Source organism: Apis cerana, linkage group LG14, assembly GCF_029169275.1.
Source record: "Apis cerana isolate GH-2021 linkage group LG14, AcerK_1.0, whole genome shotgun sequence".
NCBI lineage: Eukaryota > Metazoa > Arthropoda > Insecta > Hymenoptera > Apidae > Apis > Apis cerana.
Window position 1 is genome coordinate 2,978,834 of NC_083865.1, and position 22,402 is coordinate 3,001,235.

Consider the following 22,402-nt stretch of genomic DNA (forward strand, 5'->3'; position numbering starts at 1 on the left):
GAACACTGAAGGAATAAAATATACCGGTCGAGAGGGAAGTGGCTTGAAACCAAATTGGAGCACTGTAAAGCTTGAAAAATTAATAACAAAAATGCTGCAATTTGCCGCACAGATGCGGCACTCCTTTATGGCGCAAATTTTTTGAAGATGAACTCTCGAAGAGAATCGTTCTATCACAATTTAATTGAACGACTTTTGTTTTATATTTTATATAAATAATATACATAATGTACATACATATATTTACATTTGTACGTTTTACATACTTTACAATTAATGAGAAAAATATTATGACTCAATTGAAACTGAAATCGTGCAGTAATTCAGCGAATGATTGCAATAAAATATTGAATTATTAACATTATATATTATTTTATATTTTCAACAGGAACATTTGAAGAAGTAATTAACGTTTTTAAAAAAGAAAAATAATGATTTTCACAATTGAATTTAAAACTTAATTTTACGTTGCAAAGTAATTGCAATTTTAAAAATAATTTTTTAATAAATAAAATGACTACCAATTTTAATTTCTTTTAACTTAAATATTTTAACTTCCGATTATTTTACAAAATATTTTATTTTGTTAATTAATATGATCTTCCTAAAAATAGCCATTTAAAAAATTTTATAATAAAAAATAATAAAACATTGAATGGAATCTAATATCAAATAAATTTTCTATATAGTGGACAAAATTTTATAGTTTGTTAATATTAATTATTCATTTTTTATCAAAATTACATGTTATAAAAATCATATTATAACTATCAATCTAATGATTTGATTTTATTTTAAAAATTAAATTTATAATAATACACTATTTTTTCAATCCATCAATGGTTTTTTAGATTTGGATCTTTGCATGGAAAAATATTTTAAAAAATTCATTATTATATTTTTAAATAAGTGTTTTTATATAATTAAATATTGAAAAAAAAATCAAGCAATATTTTAATATCCCATTGGGATATTAAATGATAATAATTTCGTTATATCATTGCACAATTAACAATAAATGATTATTTATTTTAATTAAAACTAATCTGTTAAAATGATATTATTTATGAGACAATCTAACATTCCAAAAATTTTATCATACTCCCTAGATCACACACCACTACATCCTACACCCAATTCAAAAAAAGCAATCTCCCTAAATTAATTCCAATATCTACGAGTCGAGAGGCAAAACCAAAATTCAATCCGATCGATCAATCGGCCAGTTTTGCGGAACGATTTCGATGCAAGAGACATTCGATACAACAGCAATAGCAGCATCGACAGACCAGAGGCGGATGAAACAGTATCGAGGATCGAGATCAATCACGGATAGAGGGATGCCTAGATCGAGGGAATCATTTCTAAATCTCATTGTTGCTCTTTCCGCCCTCCAACAAGGACATCCAATACCATATATCGAGAAGATTCACGTATGAAGAAAAAGGATCCGAAACATAAACGATATTCGAGATAGGCACAAAAAGGAATCGAAGCATCGGGGCGTTAAGAGGACTCTGAGGAGAGAAAACGGTATCCTCCCGCATACGGTCCTCTGTTGACTGAAGCGACTTAAGTCAACGCCGCGCTTACCTATGGTCTAGCACACTCAACCTCTCCTCGTCGCGCATCGTTGTGCAGAGCGAGAGGGGACGATGGAGCATGCGAGAGCTGCGCCAATTGGAGGGGAGAGCGAAGGATGAAAAAGGAGAAAGACGAGCAAAGAGCGGGACGAGTAGCTCGCGGTACACGGCGGAGCGAGCGAGACGGACAGAGCGAAGGGTTCAAGTATAAGGATACCGAGGCATGCGCCGTCCTATCATATTGATCTCGCCATAGTAACGATTCTCTCTTCTCCGGCGATGTTGGCATGCACTATAGCAGCGGGACGAAGAGGGAAACTCCCGACGAGAGAACGGCGGAAGGGGATTGTACCGCATGGTATACCATGCCACCCCACGATGCGCGGATGTGGGCCGCTCGAAGAGGGAGGGAGGGTGAGCGAGAACGACGATGAGAGGGAAAGGGAAAGGGTGGAGAGAGAGAGGCTGCGTTGGCCGGATAGAGAGAGAAGACGAGAGTGAGAGGATCGGCCGCGGTTGAAGCGAGAGGAGGGACATCAGTGGCGGTAGGCCACACAGAGCGCTAGCGCCAAAGAGAGCCGAGGCGGCGATACCGCGCGGCGCTGCAGCCAAATGAGAATCAGTCCAGCGTTGGTCGCCGGCGAGGGCGCATCTGACAACCCTGTGACAACAGATACGGGGACGCTCGAGGACATTTGGGGGAAACGGTCGGCAACATCCGTTGGTTCGTGATAACCATCATCGATCCCGTGCGGATCACAGAAGGATGTTAACCGTGGTTTCAGCGTCACGGTGCTGACAGTCAGACGCGCTCTGAGAATCGGCGGGGATCGGACGGCGGCGCGGAAAGCTCGGTTATCGGGAAACTCGGTCGAATGAGCTGGCTCACCGACAGACGGACGCGTCCGTGAGCCGTGCGACTCGTTTTCTCGTGTATACCCATCGCGACTCCGCGACTTGGTGCGGTCTGTTGCTTCTCTCGAATTCGGGGGGGAGGAGAAAATATTCATCGGTAGGTAAAGGCGTGAAGGGTTGGGTGAGAGGAAAAGGGGGTTGGAAAAAAAGGAGTTGTGTGAAAATCGAGCCGAGCTGAAAGAGAGAACGAGTACAACGAGTGGATAAGAGAGGAGAAGAGATGTCCTCGATGCCCAACGATGCCGCACGAAGGCATAACCGAGGCGAAGCTTAGTGCGTGCAAGGTGTACGCGCGGGGACACGCCGCAGGTGCACGGAGGCTGTCACGTGCCCCTGATAGAGCGAAAACGATGCCATTGCCGTGCTCGAGGCACGTACGTTCAGGCGGACCCTGAGAGAAAACTGAAGGCCTCCACGGTCGCAATTTCATTCGCGTAAACGTAAATAAATCTCAGTGCCTACGCAACACGGGATCCAGCTGGTACCGTTCCTGTTCGACGCGTTTGCAGCCACGTGCGAGGACAACCGAATAGTGAGGAGGTGGAGGAGGCGGAGAAGAAGCCGGTGGTGGCGGAGGTGGTGGTGATCGAGGAAGGAGCGAGCTGCTCCGATTCCTCTATCGTGCAAACATGAGACGTTGGACTCTCATGGCGGCTATAGCCCTGGCTGCATCGGGTGAGTTGGGCCACGATTGGACAACGATTCATCCAATTTCTTTTCTAAATATACACACACACATATATATATATATTTATATAAGATAAAATCTTCGTCGCGACACCAGGGAAATATATACCTATTTTTCATCGTGCCGCTAGGCTCTCGTCCTAGAGACGATCGCTTTTCTCGCGACGCGTACGGTAAAAACCGGGTGCTTATCCACTTAAATTCTGATCATATTTTCTTTGATTCCTCTTTCTCCGTGTTTTTCTTTTCTCTCTCTTTTTTTTTTGACGCCGGTTTACTTTTACCGTTTCCTGCTCTCGTTTCTGTCTCTCTTTCTGTCTGCCTACTACTTTGCATTCGTCTAACTTGTTATTTTTTTTTCTCCCTCGGTCTCTTCGAAGCACGACGCGAAACGCACGAGACGGGTCTCTGTATGCCACGAGCTTCTCACCGTAGGGATTTGCGACAGGTTTTTGCTCCACGTCGCAACACATGGTAAACCTCGAACTCTTTAAACCGCGATGATATCGAGAATAATAGCTGGAACGATGTACTTTCATCGTGAAAATAGCGACGTTTGTCATGGCAATCTTTACACGTCCGATCAGAACGATTTGCGCGCGCGTTGTTGTGTCAACCAATTTCCTACAACCGGGCGGATTGAAACGAGAGGCTGATTTATAACACGGTTCTCTAATATTTACGAGCCGCAATCTCTATGTTGATTACAATAAAAAAAAAAAATGGAGATTTTCAGTGATATATCTCAATCGTTTATACGTAAATTATTTCTTCTTCTCTCGTATATTTGTATAAACCCTGATAGATGACAACTCGTTCGATTAGACATTCGGGTCGTGTCAACGTTATACCGTCAACGAAAATTCTATTTGAACGTCTGCGCAAACGAACGTGTGTCACTTTGAGCATTAGCAGAGAGGTTCAACGTTCGGCCGGTTTCGAGTTCGTTATCGTCGCCAGTGTTCAAGACGCGTAGCGATTTTCAAATGAGCCCGGGGAAGGGTGAAGGTGTTGCTTTACCACGTACATAACGTGTTGGCATCCTGACGTCATTCGCGGCACTTTCTGCGTGACGTGCGCGCACCCACACTCTCGTTAGCACGCAGACTGAACGTACATACTACGGCACGAAATCACCGCTCTGTATAAATATTTGCACACCCAACACGACGGATATTTTTGTTAAATTTTTCTCTCGACGAATCTCGATCTCTCCTTGATTTCTCTTTTTCCTCTACGGTTCACGATTTTGTTAAAAAAAAAAAAAGATGGACAAAGGGTAATCGAGATAGATTTTAATTTGATGCGATACCGGACCGTTTCCTTATTCCGTTTTCCCAGAACGTTTGATTAATTGGGATACCATGATCTATCGTCTTCTCTCCTCCGCCCTTTTTTTCCTATTCCTTTTAGTCTCTCTTTCCTTCTTTCCTCGTTGTGTGTACAATCACCGCGCGTGGGCGTAGAAAAGGATTTTTCGGTGTACGACTCGCCCACGCGGTTTACCAGAGACCTGTCACTGTGCTCGGGCCTGCTCGATTATAAACGAAATCGAGGGAGGAATTATGAAAGGACATTTTATTCTTGCTCCTTGATGCTCATTTGGAATGTTGTCAGGAAATTTCGGGACGAAATTTTGATATCGATCGATATCGTGTTATTGGTAATTATCTTGTGATTGTGTGATAAATAACGATATCAGTAAATTGAAGGATATGGATTTTCGTCGAAGTTTTTTAATTGAATGATTTGCCACGAAAATGAGAACGATAACGAAAAAAATTTCGTTACGTGTGATTAAGTTTCATAACTTTATATAGAAATAATTTTGTTATATTTTGAAAAATTGATAGACACGTATCAATTACGTGAATATCAATTTCGTCTTTTTTAAACATTGTTTTATTTGTTCAATTCTAAACTTTCTAGCGTTTTGCTGTTATGTTAAAAGAATTGAATGACACGTGTATCAATTTCATTTTTTTTTCTACTATTATTTCATTCCATTTTTATTTGTTCATTCTACAATGTTTTTACAATGATTTACACAATTGAGTTGTATCGTATACTCAAAAGAAATATGATTTTGTACAGATTTTCCTATAAAAATAAAATTTTCCTTGATTTTCTTTCTTTCAAATTTATAAAAACATAGTCTGTTTTTCACTTAGTCTCTCAATTTTGTAATAATCTGTAACGAATATTTTGACAAAAGAATATTTTTCTATCTTTCTGAGAGAAAAATAAAAATTCTTGACAAAAATTATTTTCGTTGCGAATCCTTTAATTTTACATTGAAGAGCAAAATCAGCTGACTCGTATTCCTCAAAATTCAGTAGAATTTTGGTTATTTTAATATTGTTATAAAAAGAAATTAATAAAATTTTCTTAATAATACTATTTTATTATTTATTATAATACTTTTATTATTACTATTTTATTATTATACTTAATAATACTATTTCCGTTATACAAGAAGAATTTTGATAGATAAACGTTTAAAAATTTTAAAATTTTAAAATATAAATAAATGTAACAAGGGGAATGAAAATAAAGAATTTTTTCCCTTCTGAGAGAAAAATCTATATTTACGAAATATTTGATTTGCAACCATATTTGTAAATTTCCTAACAAGGTTTCAAATTCATCCTGTATGGATCATATACAATGCATATACTATACATTGTGTATACATACGTATATGTATTAGACAGGTATATATACGCATGTTACCTACGTATGAAACATGAGTTGCCCAATCGAATGTTAAACAAACCAATTATAGCGATACTATTGACCATTAGAATTCGACCTTTGACACTGACAAAAAAAACTTTCTTAACAAATAGGTATAGGAATATGAATTTCTTGGTTTTATACTTATGGTATAAATTGTGAATGTCTCGGTTGCGAGATACTATAGTTTCTGAAAAAAAAATAGGTAAAATTAAGAAATAAAAGAAATATGATTTAAGTTCATTATTCTCTTTCATTACTTTCGTTTTGTAAAATATATCTAAAATATAAAATGAATTTAGTAATAAAAATTCTAATAATAAATTCATTTTTTCATCTTCGAATTTTTTCATATATCTTTTTTTCGAATATTTTCAATATTTTAACATATTTTATATTATCTAATTAATTATTTTAAAAATTTTTTCACTTATTTTTTAATTAATATTAAAATATTTTATCAAAAAGATAAAGATTTATTTTTCCTTAATTTAATTTAATTTAATTTAATTTTTTTATGTTCCTTTATTCGAATTTTTTAATTCCATATTTTCAATTTTCCTTCATAATTATTCTAGATCTTTTTCATTGTTTAATCAATATTTAATATTAAATCTTTCAACAAGAAAGTTTGTTTACATTAATTATACACTAATAAATATTATAATACGTAACATACATTTTCCATCATATTCATATTATTTAGCCATTTCATTTATATTTCTAGAAGATCAACTTCCAATTTCAACAAGATAACGCAATTTCACTATCGATACATTCTACACAATAAATCATCCTCAATTTTCACGAGATACACTCCCCTTTCCTCTCCCCAATCGATTTTTCACAGGAAGATACAAAAAATTAAACGATCCCTTGACAAACATTCCGACGAGAAATACAAAGAAACGAAGATCGAGTGTTGACTACGTTAACGATATTAAGCATTCCATTATCAGTTAGATTTTCCAGTTAGATTCGTCGTTTCATCGTTTTCCTACCGCAAATAACCGGTATGAACCGAAGACACGCGGTGCTTTTTTACGATCCATGTAAAACACGGTAAAATACCGACCTCTTCCCTGTTCACAGGGCAAACATAAACTTAAGAAGAAATTACTTGCCGCTTTTCATCTTTCGAGAAAAGAAAGAAAGAAAAAAAAAAAAAAAGAAATGGAAAAACCGTCTCAACGAGTGAAATGTAAGCTTCTATACTCGTAGATGTGTCAATTCCTCGTGGCGCGAAATACGAGCGTAGCGCGATCAGTCGGTAAAAATGGGCAGGGCAACAATGAAACATAAATTTCGAGACGGCTTTATCGTCCGGCGATTAAATAGCGAGACCAAGAGGCGACGATACGTTCGGTGCAACGATAGGAACGAAGTTAACATTCGTAACGGGTGTATAAAAGCTGACCCATTATTTGCACGGAACATTGGTAAAAGTAGAAAGATACATTGGATGGTTAAACGTTCGATAAAAGTTAGAAGATACATTGGACGATACTCGTTTTGGAATATGTCATATTTTTTTTAAGTTTTTTTTTTAATTGATAATAGAAAAGTAATATAATATTTTTGAAGTAAGTTGATTGTTTCGTCTAACTTGAAAGTTACTCTTACTTAATCTATAATACTTAGTAATAATATATTATGTGTTATTATATGTATAATATATAATAACTGTAACTTTAATTTTTGGGCTAATAAAAATGTCAATTAATTTATTATTTAAAGTTGTTTTTAAACTTTTATTTAATAAATTGATAAATAAGAACTTGCAATATTTGCAACTTTTATATAAGATATTTATATTTATAGTAATTTTCTAAATAAAACTTTCTGAATAATTTTGAGGATTTTTATGCAGAAAAAACTAATATTTTAATCAATAAGAAATGCATTAATTTTAATATTTTAGAATATTTTAGATGTATGTAACAATTATTGTTTAAATATTTTCAAATATTTAATACCATCACGTTTTGTTCTTTTTCAAAGTTATAAGCAATCTTGAATTAATATTTCAGCATGTTTCAGCTGTTATAACCTAATTTAAATTCATATAGGGAAAGTATTCTAAATTCTTTCAAAGACAGTGCATTTGCTTACACAAAACTGTTTAAAAGCTACGAAACATAATATGGATGAATTTTATATTTATGAGGGAAAAAAATTCTAATTTAATTCATGTCTGCATATTTAAATAATCTTCATATCTAAATAAATGAAATCTAGATTAAAAGTTTGATTCATTAAAATTTGTTTGACCTGCTATGCTGCCAACTAGAGATTTCTCAATAGAATTAAAAATATTAAAAATCTAAAAATATAAAAAAGAGAAAAAAGAAAAAAAAAAAGAAAAATTATTGCCTTGTATTTTCTATAAAATTTCTCATCCATTAAAGAAAGGTATTTACTAATTAATACATTTTACTAATTATTATAATTTAAGTATAAAAATTATACCTCATAGAATATAATTTCCCTCTTCTTTCTAAACTCATTCAAATAAAAATTATACACGATTTCTTAATTAAACGAACTATTATAAAATCATTTTAAATATTATAAAAAAACAAAATTAAAGATATATAATAAAATGTCTTCATTGTCCAAATTTCGATATGCAAATAATCGATTATCTAATTTAAATTTCAAAATATATATCATTTATTTAAAAACAATTATGTTAATTTTTCTAATATATTCCAATACTAATTTCACAATATATTCGCTCAAATCGATGCTCAATCGTACCAGAAACACAAAAATACAAAAACAAAATAAAAAGAAAAGAAAAAATAAAAAATGATTGTCTCACTGTTTATCATAATAATTCCCATTCCTCCATCACTATACTCGAGATCTCTCCCGCTTTATTTCAAACGGCACCGGGGACATCGAGTACTGACCAATCGAAGCCTCGACGATCACGAGAGTCGATGCTCCAAGAGCACTCGGGGGGACTGTTTCCGAGCATCGGATCTGCAATCGTCTACTCATACTACTGAATAGCATATATCCACTGTCTGTCACGACGTTGCATCACGCGGTAAGAGCGACAGCTCGCTCCCCGCAAATGTCGATTGGAGCATGGTTGGTGGCCTCGTGGTGTATCGCTTTTCACTGTACTCCTCCTTATATTCTGTGTGTAGAATTGGACGAGCTGAAAAAAAATTAATTAAAATTTTGAATAAAATTCGAACTGCTTACTATAACTTTATCATAGGTTTCGAATAATTTAGAAGAAATTTTTATTAATGACAAATAGCAAATAAAATTTCTAATTGGCATGAAAATCATTTGAATATCTCCAAAAGTAACTTATTTTTTTCATTTATCATTTTGCAACTTTTTTTTTCTTGGATTTTACTCATTATTTGTTTTCCATCTAAATCCAAAAAATATATATTCGATAAAAATTGAAAAAAGTCACACCAATTAATATTTATTCATATCTATAGACGCTACAATTAACTGCAACTATTCGATGTTTTGAATAATAAATTATTAATCGAGTTTTAACTTTATTCTTAACCGTTGAAATTTTTGCCTCATTCTGGTCCAGTACATCCAGACGCGTCGAGTACACGCTCTGGTCTATCTTCCGTGCGTAATCGTGCACGTGTGTGGGTGGATACACTTGTGTGGGTGTAGAACACCGGGGTATCGAACGCGCGCGCCTACCAGCTCGAAAAGCGGAGGACTCTGCACGAGAGAGATGGCCTTAACTGCTGCTGCTGCATCGAGCACACGCACGACTGCATATATATATATATATATATATATATATATACATTTGTATACGTATATGTATATATTTATTATATGTAGCATATATATAAAAAGAGAAACAAGATGAATGTGTGTGTCGAAGCGAGAGAATCACGCTCACAGTGACAGAGTCTTTCACCCTCTCTTTCTGCCTCGTTTGTCGCGCGCGTGGCTCTTTCGACAGGCGCGATCATGCACGTCAAGAGTGAAAACTGTGCCAAACGCTGCGAGAAGCTCCGGGAAAACAAGCTTTCAGCCGTTGCCCGTTTTCCCTACCGCAACCGCTGCCTTTAACGGGTCCATCGTTGACCAACTTCTTTTTTTTTTTTTTTTCGATATTTTTTTGCCCTTCCTTTTTTCCCTCCCCCCTCCAAAATCGGATTTTTAGGTACATGAGGGAATTTGCCGATTTGTTATCGCGGTATTCAATTTTTTGTTTTGTTTTTTTTTTTTTGCGTTACTTTTGACCCAATTGTTACAGTTTTGTCATTGAAACGTTTCTTGAAATATGGAACAATCGTTTAACATGTCGAAAACTTAATTTTATTAATTAATTTTGTTACGTTAAATTAAATTCTGTTTCAAAGATGGCAATAATTTTTTTATTTGTTAAGGTGAGGGAGCGAAAAGTTCGAATAGAAAAATTATCGTAGGATGATAACAAGCTTTTTGGCGAGATTTTGATCACAATGGGTGGAATTTGCGTTTTATAAATTTGAATTAAATTTCAAATAGTTTTTATAGTTGATTACATTTTTCTTTTCATATCGATTGGAATTAATGTGCAGTATATGTTTTATTATTGATAGCTATTTTTAGATAGCATACATTCGAGTTAATTTGATTCCAGTGCCTTTGATAGATTTATCGTTGATTAATTGCTTTTCGTTTCTTTAATATTTTTAGACGATATATATATATATGTAAAGGAATTTCATTTCCTCGTCGAGGTTAAATGCGGTTGCGCTTTTTTGATGGCCGAATTTTTTATCGAGTACATTTTAGATACGAAAAATAAAAATACTTTTGGTAGTTCGTTTGGTTTCTATCCCATGATTGCTATTTTTAAACGAATTTCAAATGTTTTTTATGTTTCCCATATTTATTTGAACGAATTATGTACCCGATAGAATTTTTACACAATAGGGAGAATTTTTAATATTTCGCTCTCTTTGATGAATTTATTTGTGATTTATTGTTTTCTCTTTTTCTTATATTTTTTTTTAACTCAGATTATATATGGAGAAATTTCATTTTCTCGTTAGATACAATTTTCCTTCTTTGATGTTCGAAATTTTTGGATAAATTTTTTATCAAATACGATTAAATGTAACAAATAGGAATTTAAGTAATGCTCAGACTTTCATTTCTGCAATGTTTATTAATTTTCTCGCGTATTTTTCAGTGATTCAGTAGCAATTTTCAATTAAACGGTATGATATGTCGCAAATGTGACCTTTATTCTAATTACTTATAAAAGTTGTAAAAGAACCATTTTGTTATCTTGTTTATCAATTTAATTTTACTAACGAAATAATTCGATGATAGATAACTTATTATAAATATTGCATTGTAATACATTAAAAATTGTTGTTTTCAATAACAATTTTTCATTTTATGTATTTCACAAATATGTTCAAAATATAATTTCGATGTTTATTCTGAAAACAGAACGTTTTAATAATATCAATTTTTTATTAATGTACGCCATTAATGTTTTATGAATACATAATCTTTTATTCTTAAAAAAAAATGATTTTTATTTAACATCTAAATTACAAAAAGAATAAAGATATTAATTATTTATTAGATATATTTATTTTTGTAAAATCATATTTTCATATAACTAATTTTAATCTCTATTTTATATAACATATATAACGTATAAAATTGGATTAATTTAAAACAAATAGAAATAATTTAAATTTATTTTTAATTCATTGTTAAACGAAAAAGTTCTTTTTAATTAAAATTTCTTAGCTTAGCTTAATTTGAAAGAATAATTTCATTATATCTTCAAAACAAATATTTTCATTTATTATTTTCTCGTTGAGAAAAAATCAAACATTAAACATATAAACATAAATACGATCATGCAAATACGAATTGATAACTATTGCAAGACGAGTGATTGACCTATTCTACTTTATAACAAATGATTGGTTTATATCATTTGTCCGAGTAAAACATTGTCTTGATCTACTTGTTTTATCACGTCTTATTTCGCTTCTCAAAGAAACAACCCATCTATTCTTTTTCTCTTATAAATGATTGATCTATACCACTTGAATAGCAAACAAGCAACTCTATATTACTTTGGCCGAAGTTTTTATTTATTTTCTTTGACTATGATTCTCTTATTTTACTTCTCGAGGATATGACTGATTTATACTACTTGTTGACTATCTTAGTCTACTTGTTTCACCATGACTATCTTATTCTTATTCTCAAAGAGATGACTAATGAAGCTTACAATAATTGAACAGTGATTTTTTTTTATAACTTCAATATATATATTTTTTTTGACAAGTAAGAAATTAATTATTTTTTTAATTAATTCTTTGTCTATCTAACAATTTATTTTGTTATTTATCATTAGAATTGTCAATTTGTAATGCATTCTTAAATATGTTATAAATAACATTATGTTTTGGCATAAACATTATAATAAATTTTTAATAATTAAAAATTATTAAATTATTAAAAAATTTTTAATAATTTTTAATAATTTTTAATAATCATGAAAATTATAAATTTATCATTTCTACAAACTCGATATTTATAAATAAATCGAATTTTTGTATGATTAATCGTCAATTTCCACGAAGCTTTGAACGAATCGTCGATTAATATTCAAAAAATGATGGAAAAATTATCCCATTTATACGAGAATGGAGAATTTCTGTCCCCATCGACGAGAGAACGAGAATCTCGAAAAATTATTTAACTGTTGCGAGCAATAACACCGCCAGGACATTACCCTATTTTTCATTCATTTATGTATCCTTCGTATCGTTCTTGCTATCTTTTCGAACAAGGAAACTGTTATCCTGTTGTTATTTTCACTAGCATTCGAATTTTATTCCAAGATAATAAAAATTTTATCGGGCTTCGTGATTTTTATACATCTTAGTTTCGTCCTCGGTCCGTTTAACAGGAAGGCCGGCAAGGATACGAGGTTTTTACTTCGTTAAAACGTTGAAACGGCAACGATCCGTTTCGAGGCTTTGATGAAAATTTGAAAAACCTGCATCCACGAGATGGCCGAAAATCATGACGACGAGCTTTTTTCTAAATTGGTTTTGTAAATACATTTTTTATAACATGGAAAACAACACGTATAGATTCTCGGCGTGGAAATATACACGTTGTATTTTAATTATTCAAAGGAACGAGAAAGGATAATGAAAATAAAAAAGAAAAAAAAAGAGCCTGGAGTAGGTAACGTTGAAAAAAACGTCCCCTTGATATTTCGAAGTTAATTTCCACGAGATATATTTCTCCCATTTCTTTTCTTTTTTTTCATTCAAAACACGAAAATACGCTTTTCTTTTCTTTTTTTTCAACCAGCTTTTCGAGAGCAATTATTTTTTACTTTCTTAAACACGATAAATTATATATATATATATATTTTATCAAACATTTATGGACATGGAAGATACAGTGGAGAAGTGGAATCAATTTATTTTATGTCATGAAAAATTTTTTTCGATCAGGAAATCTAATTTTTTTTTTTTTAGTATATAAGTATCATTAACATACCTCGAGGAAGCTGTAAATAAATCACGTGAACTCCCACGCTTCTTTCCCTGTTGCGTCTGGGAATACCACGAGCTTTTTTCCGGCCTATTGTGGCTTTTTGCGGGCACAAGAACAGCTTAACACATTGAACGTTCGTGCCAAAAAAAATCTTATTTAAGGAAGAGATAAAAATATTAAGGGGAAAACTTTTGATTTTTCTAGCTAATTTAAAAATGAAACTCGATTTTCTTTGAGTATTAAATTAGAACAATTTCAATTTCAATTTATCGATCGAAGAAAATGCGATTCTTAATTTTTATCTAGCATAATTTTAGCTTTCAGCATAAATCTGTATTTCTGAAATTATTTACTTAAGATTTTTCGATGAAACCTATATTAAAAACGTTCAAAATATTAAACACAATCCAAATTTCGTAAAATTCTATTTTTATTTCAAGTTAATTTGTTCGATAATTAATTGGTAAATATTTATTTATTTGACATCTAGTGTCTTATTCTCTTGTTTGATAAATCATTCATTTGTACTACTTAAGAGACGAGTAATATTACCCTTTGACCATAATTAACTTATTCTTTCTTGTCAAAGAAATAACTAATCCATTCTACTTGATGGAATGATTGATCTATACTACTTGTTTGTTGACAAATGATTGTCCCTTTTCATTTCTTTGACTATGTCTCTTCGAGAAATATCGAAAATAATCTAATTTTTTTTTCTTAACAAAACTAGTTTCACAAAATTCCACATTTTAATTTATCAAGCTGTCAAAATTATTCTTTTCTAGCCAAGTGTTGTTTTGAAACTTTTGCACGTCACATTCAGGGCTTTAAAACTGTAAAATTTCGAGTGTCAACGAGAATGAAACGTGGCATGAAATTGTTGTCGATGTAAAGGGGCAAAGATTTCCCCATGGTGATTTTTCACATCTAATCATGAAGAAATAAGATGGAGATACATAGAGGAGCATTGGTCAAATCCCTTGGCAAAATATCGTCATGTTACAGGGAGGAAACGAGCTCTGAGATTTCTAGCCGTTTCTTTTTTGAAATGGGAGTCGTTAAAATTTCAAACGTTGCATTTTAACTACACGGCGTGCATACTCTCAGTTTATTTTTCCTTTATTTTTCCTTTCCTCTTATATCATCTTCCTCCTCCTCTTCCCCTCCTCTCCGCCTCGCTTCAAACCGATTCTTTTCATTTTCTTTTTTCGTGTCTTCTCTCTATCGTTCCTGCGTAATTCACCAATTTTCTACGATCTTTTTACCTTTGTCCCTTCCGATTTTGCGTTAAACTTTCAGTTCACTCGCCGTTCAATCGGATTTCTTCAATGTTTTTCCTTTACGTCGCAATTTTTCGTTCTATCCACGAAAATATTTCGTTTCTCTAATTTCTTCTTTCCTATTTTTTTTATTCTTTTCCATTGCCATTCATGTCTCTGATCCTTCTCCATCTTGCAAAAGGAACTGGAAAATAAAAGTTTTATTCACGAAGTTTTATCCAAGTTTTATTTTATTCAATTAGATCTCTCTTGTACATGTAATGAAACGCATTATACGAAGTGCAAAGTGGTTATTTGTATTGAAATCCGGTGTGAATATCTTTTCCTCGAGATCTTATGATAGGCGAAAGGGTGAAAGAAATGAAATTTCTCAAGGAATAATTATATTTTATACATTAATGTGGTCGAAAGTAAAATTTTCCATTGGATTATTTAGTTAACAGAAATAGATATTGGAATTTTAATACGAAACGTGTCTTGGTTATTTAAGAATATAATAATATGCATTTTAATAATAATAGTATAATAATAACTGGAAATGTTATATCAGTTTAAGGGTGAAGTAAAAACGTTGACATTTCCTCATTTCATCGTATAATACTCGACGTGTAATAATATTTTTATTATAATAGGTTTATTAAAATAGGTTAGGTTAATTACTTGTAGGTGTGATGATCGAAATGTTGGAGAAAGATTGTTCTTTTTTTTTATTTTAATTAAAAGTTTCGAATTTTTGATACGTGTCAATGTAATGTACGAAAATATATATCTATACTTTGTAAAATATTTCAGTTGGCATGAACTTTTGATTGTCACTTTATTTAATAAAATTATTCATAGCGAAAAAAATTAATTAAATATTAATTATGTTAACAAAAATTGAAATTTGTTCTATATGGTATTATTTTACGGTATCAAAAACTTTTGTATTTAATAAAATATCTATATTATCAATTTTTCTATTTTTTAAATTTGAAATAAATTCTAAAAATTTTAACAAAATACAAAATGAAAATTCTCTTGATAGAGTATTATTTTACATTCAATCCAAAACTTGCAATTTAATAAAACATGTCGACATTGTAATCAACGATTAATCTGCAATTTACTTTTGATATACAATTTATTTACAAAATTATTGCACAAGAAGATTATATTTCAACGAAGTAAAAAAAATCAAATAAATTTAAAAAAAATTATAATGATACAACAAAATTATACATGTAAAATAAAAAGAAAGAAATTCATTTAGCAAAAAGATTAAAGACGATACAGTATATTTTCCCATTTCTTAGGAAAAAGGGCAAATATTAACAAGAATAATTTTTTAATTAAAATTAATTCTTAATCGATAATTTAATCAATCAATTAAAAAGTCATCATCAAATGATCTGAAAATATTTTCTCGATATTTTTTCGCATAATTTTTTCACTCGTCTAAATGCAATCACATCTTTATCGAAACAGGAAAACAGTTTATCCATTTGATCAACCGTTTTCTTCAGAACCACCATTCCTTTTCTTCTTCCTCCTCCTCTTCTTCTTCTTCTTCTTCCCTTAGTCTGCAACGACGTTTCAAATCCTGAGCGTATATACATCAACTTCGGATTAACAATGTTCCAAGCTATTTCTCCTCGAGCATTCGAGCGAGCACACCGATCCGCCATTGTGTCTTACCACGAACTATGACCCCCTCCTCCCCTTCCCCCAGATCTCGTTACGATCGCTGTAATTTCGTCGTCGATTGGGATGTCGTTGCGATCGCGATAGAAAGGTGAGCAGTTCATGGCTTCTCGGGTTACCCAAACTACTTCGTTATGTGAATACCTTAGAGTTTAGAGTTTTGTTCGAACAAGAATGATTGTTTCTGAAAAAAAAATAATAATAATATATATAAATACGAAGAAATTCCTAGCAATAGATTCCATTATATATTATTTGAAAAAAAATGGATCTGGAAATCTGGAAATTTAAAAATGAAACTTTTAAAAGACTTGGACGAAATTTATTCGCAAATTTAACATTAAATTAATAACATTATATTAACGCGTTTCACGTTAATAATTATAATGATAGCAGTATGGAATATTTACTTATTGTGATAGAATTTAATTGAAATTACATTCTTTGTGATTTTTTGATTTTGATTTTTATTTGAATGTTGTATTCGTGAAATGAAATTATGGGGAAAGTAAAATGATATTATGTTTCTGTTTACATCGCTTTTAATGATTTCACTTTCTTTATAAAAGAAAATTACCGTTTAAATATTAATTTCTCGATTCAAAGTCTTATCTCAAGATGTTGAATTTGTCTTTAATGATTATTTTTTTTTCTAATTTATAATAATGCAGTTTGTAGATCATTGATAACTGATTAACTTTTGTTGGAAATATTTTTTTTTATCGAAACTATCTTAAAAACCACGGGATTAAATTTCGAACTATTCTGTATATTTATAAATATAAATATCTTATAAAATCATTCTTGGAAAGAAGTTTTTGGCTGAAAGAAACAACGTATGAAATTCATTAGAAAAAAATAATTGTAGACTAAAAAATATAATGATAAAATATCAAACGCATACATCAAATTGCTTTGATATGAAATAAAAAGGAATGATTAAAAATATTTTTTTATCAATGAGAAAACAGAGAAAAAGGAAAATCTTTGTTGGATATACAATTAATAATTTTAATGTCAACATTCATAAAAGCAATTGCAGATATGAAACGTGAAAACATCACAAATATTAGATAGGAAATATTAAAAAAAGATAATCTTTATTTCTTTATGAATTCGCAATAACGAATTTTTTCCCCCGGAACTTTTATTGGCCAAATAATTTCTTCCATTTTGATTTTTCGCTGCTTTCGCTATTATGCTCTTCATAATAAATGTAAAAGTTTGATGAATTATATTTTTATACTTTCATTTTGTACGTTTTGTATTCATCAATTCAACATTTCCATGTATTTCATACAAAAATTACTTTCAATAAATTTCATATTGCACAAACATATTCTTCAACCAGTAAAATAAACAGATAATTTAATCACATGACACGCTTTAAAAAAGTTACATTAAAAATTAAACTTAATTATCCTTTCTTGATGAGAAGGAATTATTTTACACCAAGTTAACGAAGATAATTTTTTTTCAAGGATTACAAATTTCGAAAGATCGAGAGGAAAGAGATGGTAAAGATTAAATTTCCAAAATCATCGAAATGTGTGCGTATATAATTTCCAATAAAAATTGTTTGTGAAAACATTTACTATTAGATCAACCGATCCCATCATAAATTACCATGAACGGAAGAAATTCGCTGAAATTGCCAGGGGTGAGTTATCGGATCGCGCTAAATGCTAATATTACTTTATCGACATCGTTTATGCCATGTACACAGCTTTTTTACCCCGTAGAACGAGCCCTGGGATCCCTGTAATTTTATCGACAGTTACGGCGTCGTTGGATCGAAGCAGGCTAAGGATATCTTGATTGATTCTGTTTTGAGGTTGTTATTACTGAAAAAAAAAAAAAAAAAAATACAAAATGTTATTTTTCCGCAAATCGTTTAAATCTACCAGCCAGATATTTAGAATGATTAATTACCCGTAATTCTTACCTTTTAAAAATTCTGTTTCAATTTTTCTCACGCAGTGTTTCACTTCAAATATTTTAAAAGCACGTTTGAATTATAATTTTTGTTTCTTTAATTTCTTATCACGTGAAAGATTTAAGATTAAAAAAAGGAATAACTTTCGTTTCAAAATTCAAAGATATTCATCTTCTTTGTGTTGATTTTTGTTATATATGAAAACATAATACATTTCATTAAAATAATTTGAAAAATATATATATTTGTTAAATTTTTTTCTAATTTTTCTAAAGTAATATAGTCACATTATTTTTCAGTGATTAAAAATTTCTTCTTGCATAACTTTGACTTATTATCATTTAAATTTTTACTTTTTAAAAATTGTAATTTTAAAACATATGAAAACGCATGTTAAAAACTCGATTAAAAACTTATACAAATTATATTTTCTTCTCGATTTTTCATCAGTATTAATATCATATTAAAGAAGACTTCTCTTAGAAATTCAGAGATTTACCTTTACATACTCGTTACCGATCACAAAATTAATATTCGAAAATTGAAGATGCAGAAGTTTAAGATCCAATTTCGTATCGCTTCGCTTGCGCCGCGAGAAATTCGAACGAAACGGCTAGTTTCATTCTTCAAATTTCCCTAAGCATATTTCCAACGATTCATCTTGAACGCGGTGTACTCTAAAAAAGGATCGAGTCTTTTTTTAGCCGCGACACAACTAAATATTTTACTACCACCGTCTGAAGAACTTGGCTCGCCCACCGTCTGATAACACCGGCCGAAAAAAGCATCAGACGATTCGATCCGATCGTTCTGGTATAAATGATCCACGCCGCTCTCCTTCTGTCGCCCATCGAATGGTTAATTTTGAAATCGTGTCAAATTGAACCGAACGAAAGTAATCCTTTTCAATAATGAAAAAAACGAATGACGTGTTGCCCGGCGAAGTGTTTCGATTGGTCGAAGAAAAAAATATCCTATTTTCCTTTCTTTCTTTCTTTTTTTTTTTTTTTTTACTCCGCGGTAAAAATATCCGTGGCACGAAATGTCAAAGGCGCATTAAAAAGCGATTGAATTGGGGTAAATATGCATACAAAAAAAAAATCTCTTCAAAAAGTTTAGAGGAGATAATGTCGGAGGAGAGTGTTTTTGCAATTTTGGTTTTGTCTCTCTGTTTCGTGACTTGCATAGAGAAGAGTTCGTCAGCGGGGACCACGGACGTTAATTAAATTTTCCTTAACCGCGATATTTGATACCGGTCGGCGAAAACGCTTAATTTCGCGATCAGTATTCATAAATTCAGTTCCCATTAAACGCGCATTTTTATCTTCCGCCGATAAATCAGTTTCGTCGACGAATATCTTGAAAAGGCCATGGAAATTTCGCTGGTTATGAATCGGTTCCCCGTGAATTATTATCGCGATTGAATTCGATTACAAATTCGATTACGTTTAAATCGTGGAAATCAATTGTTTACAAATACATTACAAGTTGTTGAGATTATGTTTTCTTTTTATTAATAAACAACAGTAGCTCGATATTATAGATTTTTATAATTCTCTTATTTTCATTTGGAATATCTTATTCCATTTATTCTGCTTATCTTCGATACGTTTGATAAATGATCGATATATTACTATTTGCCTGACAACGAGTGCTTTATTCTATTTGAATGACAAAATATTACTTGTTTAACTATATGATTTATATTTATCAGATATCAGTTTGAGTGACAAAGGATTGATTTGTACAACTAATCACTAAAATTCATAATTGGTTTACATTACTTGCCAATGACTGTCGTATTTTACTTGGCTGATAAAGAATTGATTTATACTACTTGTCTCTCTATAACTCGTATATATTGTACCATTGTTTGTTTGATATTTGATATTAAATTGATTATCTAACCAATTATTGATAATTATATATATCTATCAATTGTTTAATTCTATTTAATTCATAAATTATTAACAATCAGTTTATACTATTTACTCGGTTATATTGTCTGACCAATTGTATCTTTTTATCAACATAACAATGTATATATTCGATAATTTTAAATTCTACCTCTTATTTTAATTCGATACGATCTCAAAATTCAAATTAATTTTCACTGACAATTGTTAAAAATTTATGATGTTAGAAATAAAATCTCGAAATCGAAAAAAGAAATAAATAATTGATCTCACAATTTTCTACTTGAAATAATTCATTTTTATCGAACTTTTTATCGAAGTAAAATGTAATATATAATTCAAATAAAACGTTTTCCGTTTATTAATTCAATTTAAACTTTAATATCGAATACTAATCTATACTAATCAAAAATACTAATCAAAATTTATTAATATTCGATAGTATTTTTTATTAATTCATTAATTTATTAATTACATTTGTTTAAATGTGTTAACCGTCCAATAAAGAAGTTATCACAGAAACGAAGGCTCGCGTGACGAGCAACAATTTCTCCACCTTTTAATAGTTACACGTATATTTCGTGTTAAAGGGCACGAAACTTTACGCCAATGATGTATTACAAAGCTTCGATGGCTTTACAGGGAAAGGTACTTCGAAGGATCGGAAGATCGTCCCATTTACCACTCATAGCCGGCTTTCAAGAAAGGTATTATTGATCCATGAAGACGGATTCCAACTGAAAACCGTTTCGCTTCTCGGGAACGATACAGGGAACGATACCGTATCTGAAAGATTATTTTCCATCGGTTCTTATCAATTTATCCGACTCATTCACATTTCTAATACGCCCAACCTCCATTTTCGAACACTGATATCCTTCCAAGGAGTAATATCCTTGATATTAATGCCCCATGATACGCGAACCCGAGCCGAATAGCTCCCCTTTATGCGTATTTATTGATCCACAGGGATGCACGAGAAAATTTCTGAATTAATGGTTCAACATTACGATTATTAACCATTAATTAGAGAATTCGATAGACTTTATTATATAACATAAACTTCGCGTATAATGTACGAATAAGTTTCAATCTTTGGGTTGAACTTTTAAATTAAATTCGACGTGATAATTTGAGAAAGAAAATTAATATATTACTCTCGTCCGTGAATCGTGTATAATAATGTTAAATTAGTTAGTCGCAAGGTAACTTATTATTATTTATCAATTTATGGGGGGAATATTCAATAACAATTTTTCAAAATTGTCGTCAAAAACGAGAGGCATTTCAATCTGTAATTGCTTCTTAATCATCTAATTGTTTCGTTAATTTTTTATAACTTCGTAATCTGATTAAATATAATTCCTCCCCATTATAATTGACACGCGCTTCTGCAACAACGTACAATGAATATTCCATTAAAGAAAGTTTAAATGAAAAGTGATCCTTTTCTTATATAAAAAGAAAAAAGAAAAAAAAAAGCAGCAATCAATAACAAAAGTATATCAAATTACTCTTCCAACCAATCGACGATAATTTTTAAAAATAATTCCAAAAGTACTCTTATTTTCCGATCGAATTTCCACAGAGTTGCTTATCGGAACACATGGACCGCGTATAATATCAAGAAAGGCTTCTATCAACGACACGCCTCGCCATTAACAGTTCCCCATGAAACGTGAACACAGCCCCTATAACTATATACTTGCCGCCGCTTTGCTTGTCCAAGTTCCATGCAGATCGTAATGGGACCCAATATGAGCAAATAGTTAGTTTCGAAGTGAGTTTCAGGGAGGAGGAGGGGGGAGGAAAGGGGAAGGAAAGGAAGGAGAGGAAGCTTTATCACCGGGTTTCCGGTGCAACAGCTTACAATCTGACATAGTTAAATATCAGCCGATGCGAATGTCTCGATGTCGAATTCATGCACGTTTGTCACACACGTACACATACGTACACGTAATGTACACGCGAGTCGAGTTCGATTTTTCCAACGGTGTGACAGCCCACACGAGACACACGCAAATCCCTTTCTGCGGTTTACCGATCGAGTGTCGCACTCTGTCATTTCATCGTTCTCCACTCCCCTTCTTTCCTCCCCATTTTTTTCCCTCTTCCCCTCCTTTTTTT

At 31.8% G+C, this 22,402-nt stretch overlaps 1 protein-coding gene and 1 long non-coding RNA gene across 5 annotated transcripts in view; one reads left to right on the forward strand and one right to left on the reverse strand.

Annotated features, from left to right (window-relative positions):
- The first annotated feature begins 2,176 nt into the window (after nt 1-2,176).
- Nucleotides 2,177-22,402, forward strand: part of LOC108004441 (neuronal acetylcholine receptor subunit alpha-7) — a 219,789-nt gene continuing 199,563 nt past the window's right edge. The window contains exon 1 of one of the 3 annotated variants that reach the window (XM_017067359.3): nt 2,177-3,173. In XM_017067359.3, coding sequence (XP_016922848.1) covers nt 3,128-3,173 — 46 coding nt within the window. In that variant the 5' untranslated portion in view covers nt 2,177-3,127. The remainder of the gene's footprint in view (nt 3,174-22,402) is intronic. The other 2 variants (XM_017067360.3, XM_017067362.3) reach the window with 2 other exon arrangements.
- Nucleotides 8,570-22,402, reverse strand: part of LOC133667330 (uncharacterized) — a 147,516-nt gene continuing 133,683 nt past the window's right edge. Inside the window, exons 3-4 of one of the 2 annotated variants that reach the window (XR_009832725.1) lie at nt 18,050-18,267; nt 14,954-16,607 (exon numbers count right to left, since the gene is read on the reverse strand). This is a non-coding gene — a long non-coding RNA (uncharacterized LOC133667330). Of the gene's footprint in view, nt 9,091-14,953; nt 16,608-18,049; nt 18,268-22,402 lie in introns of those variants that run through there. The other variant, XR_009832726.1, reaches the window with a different exon arrangement.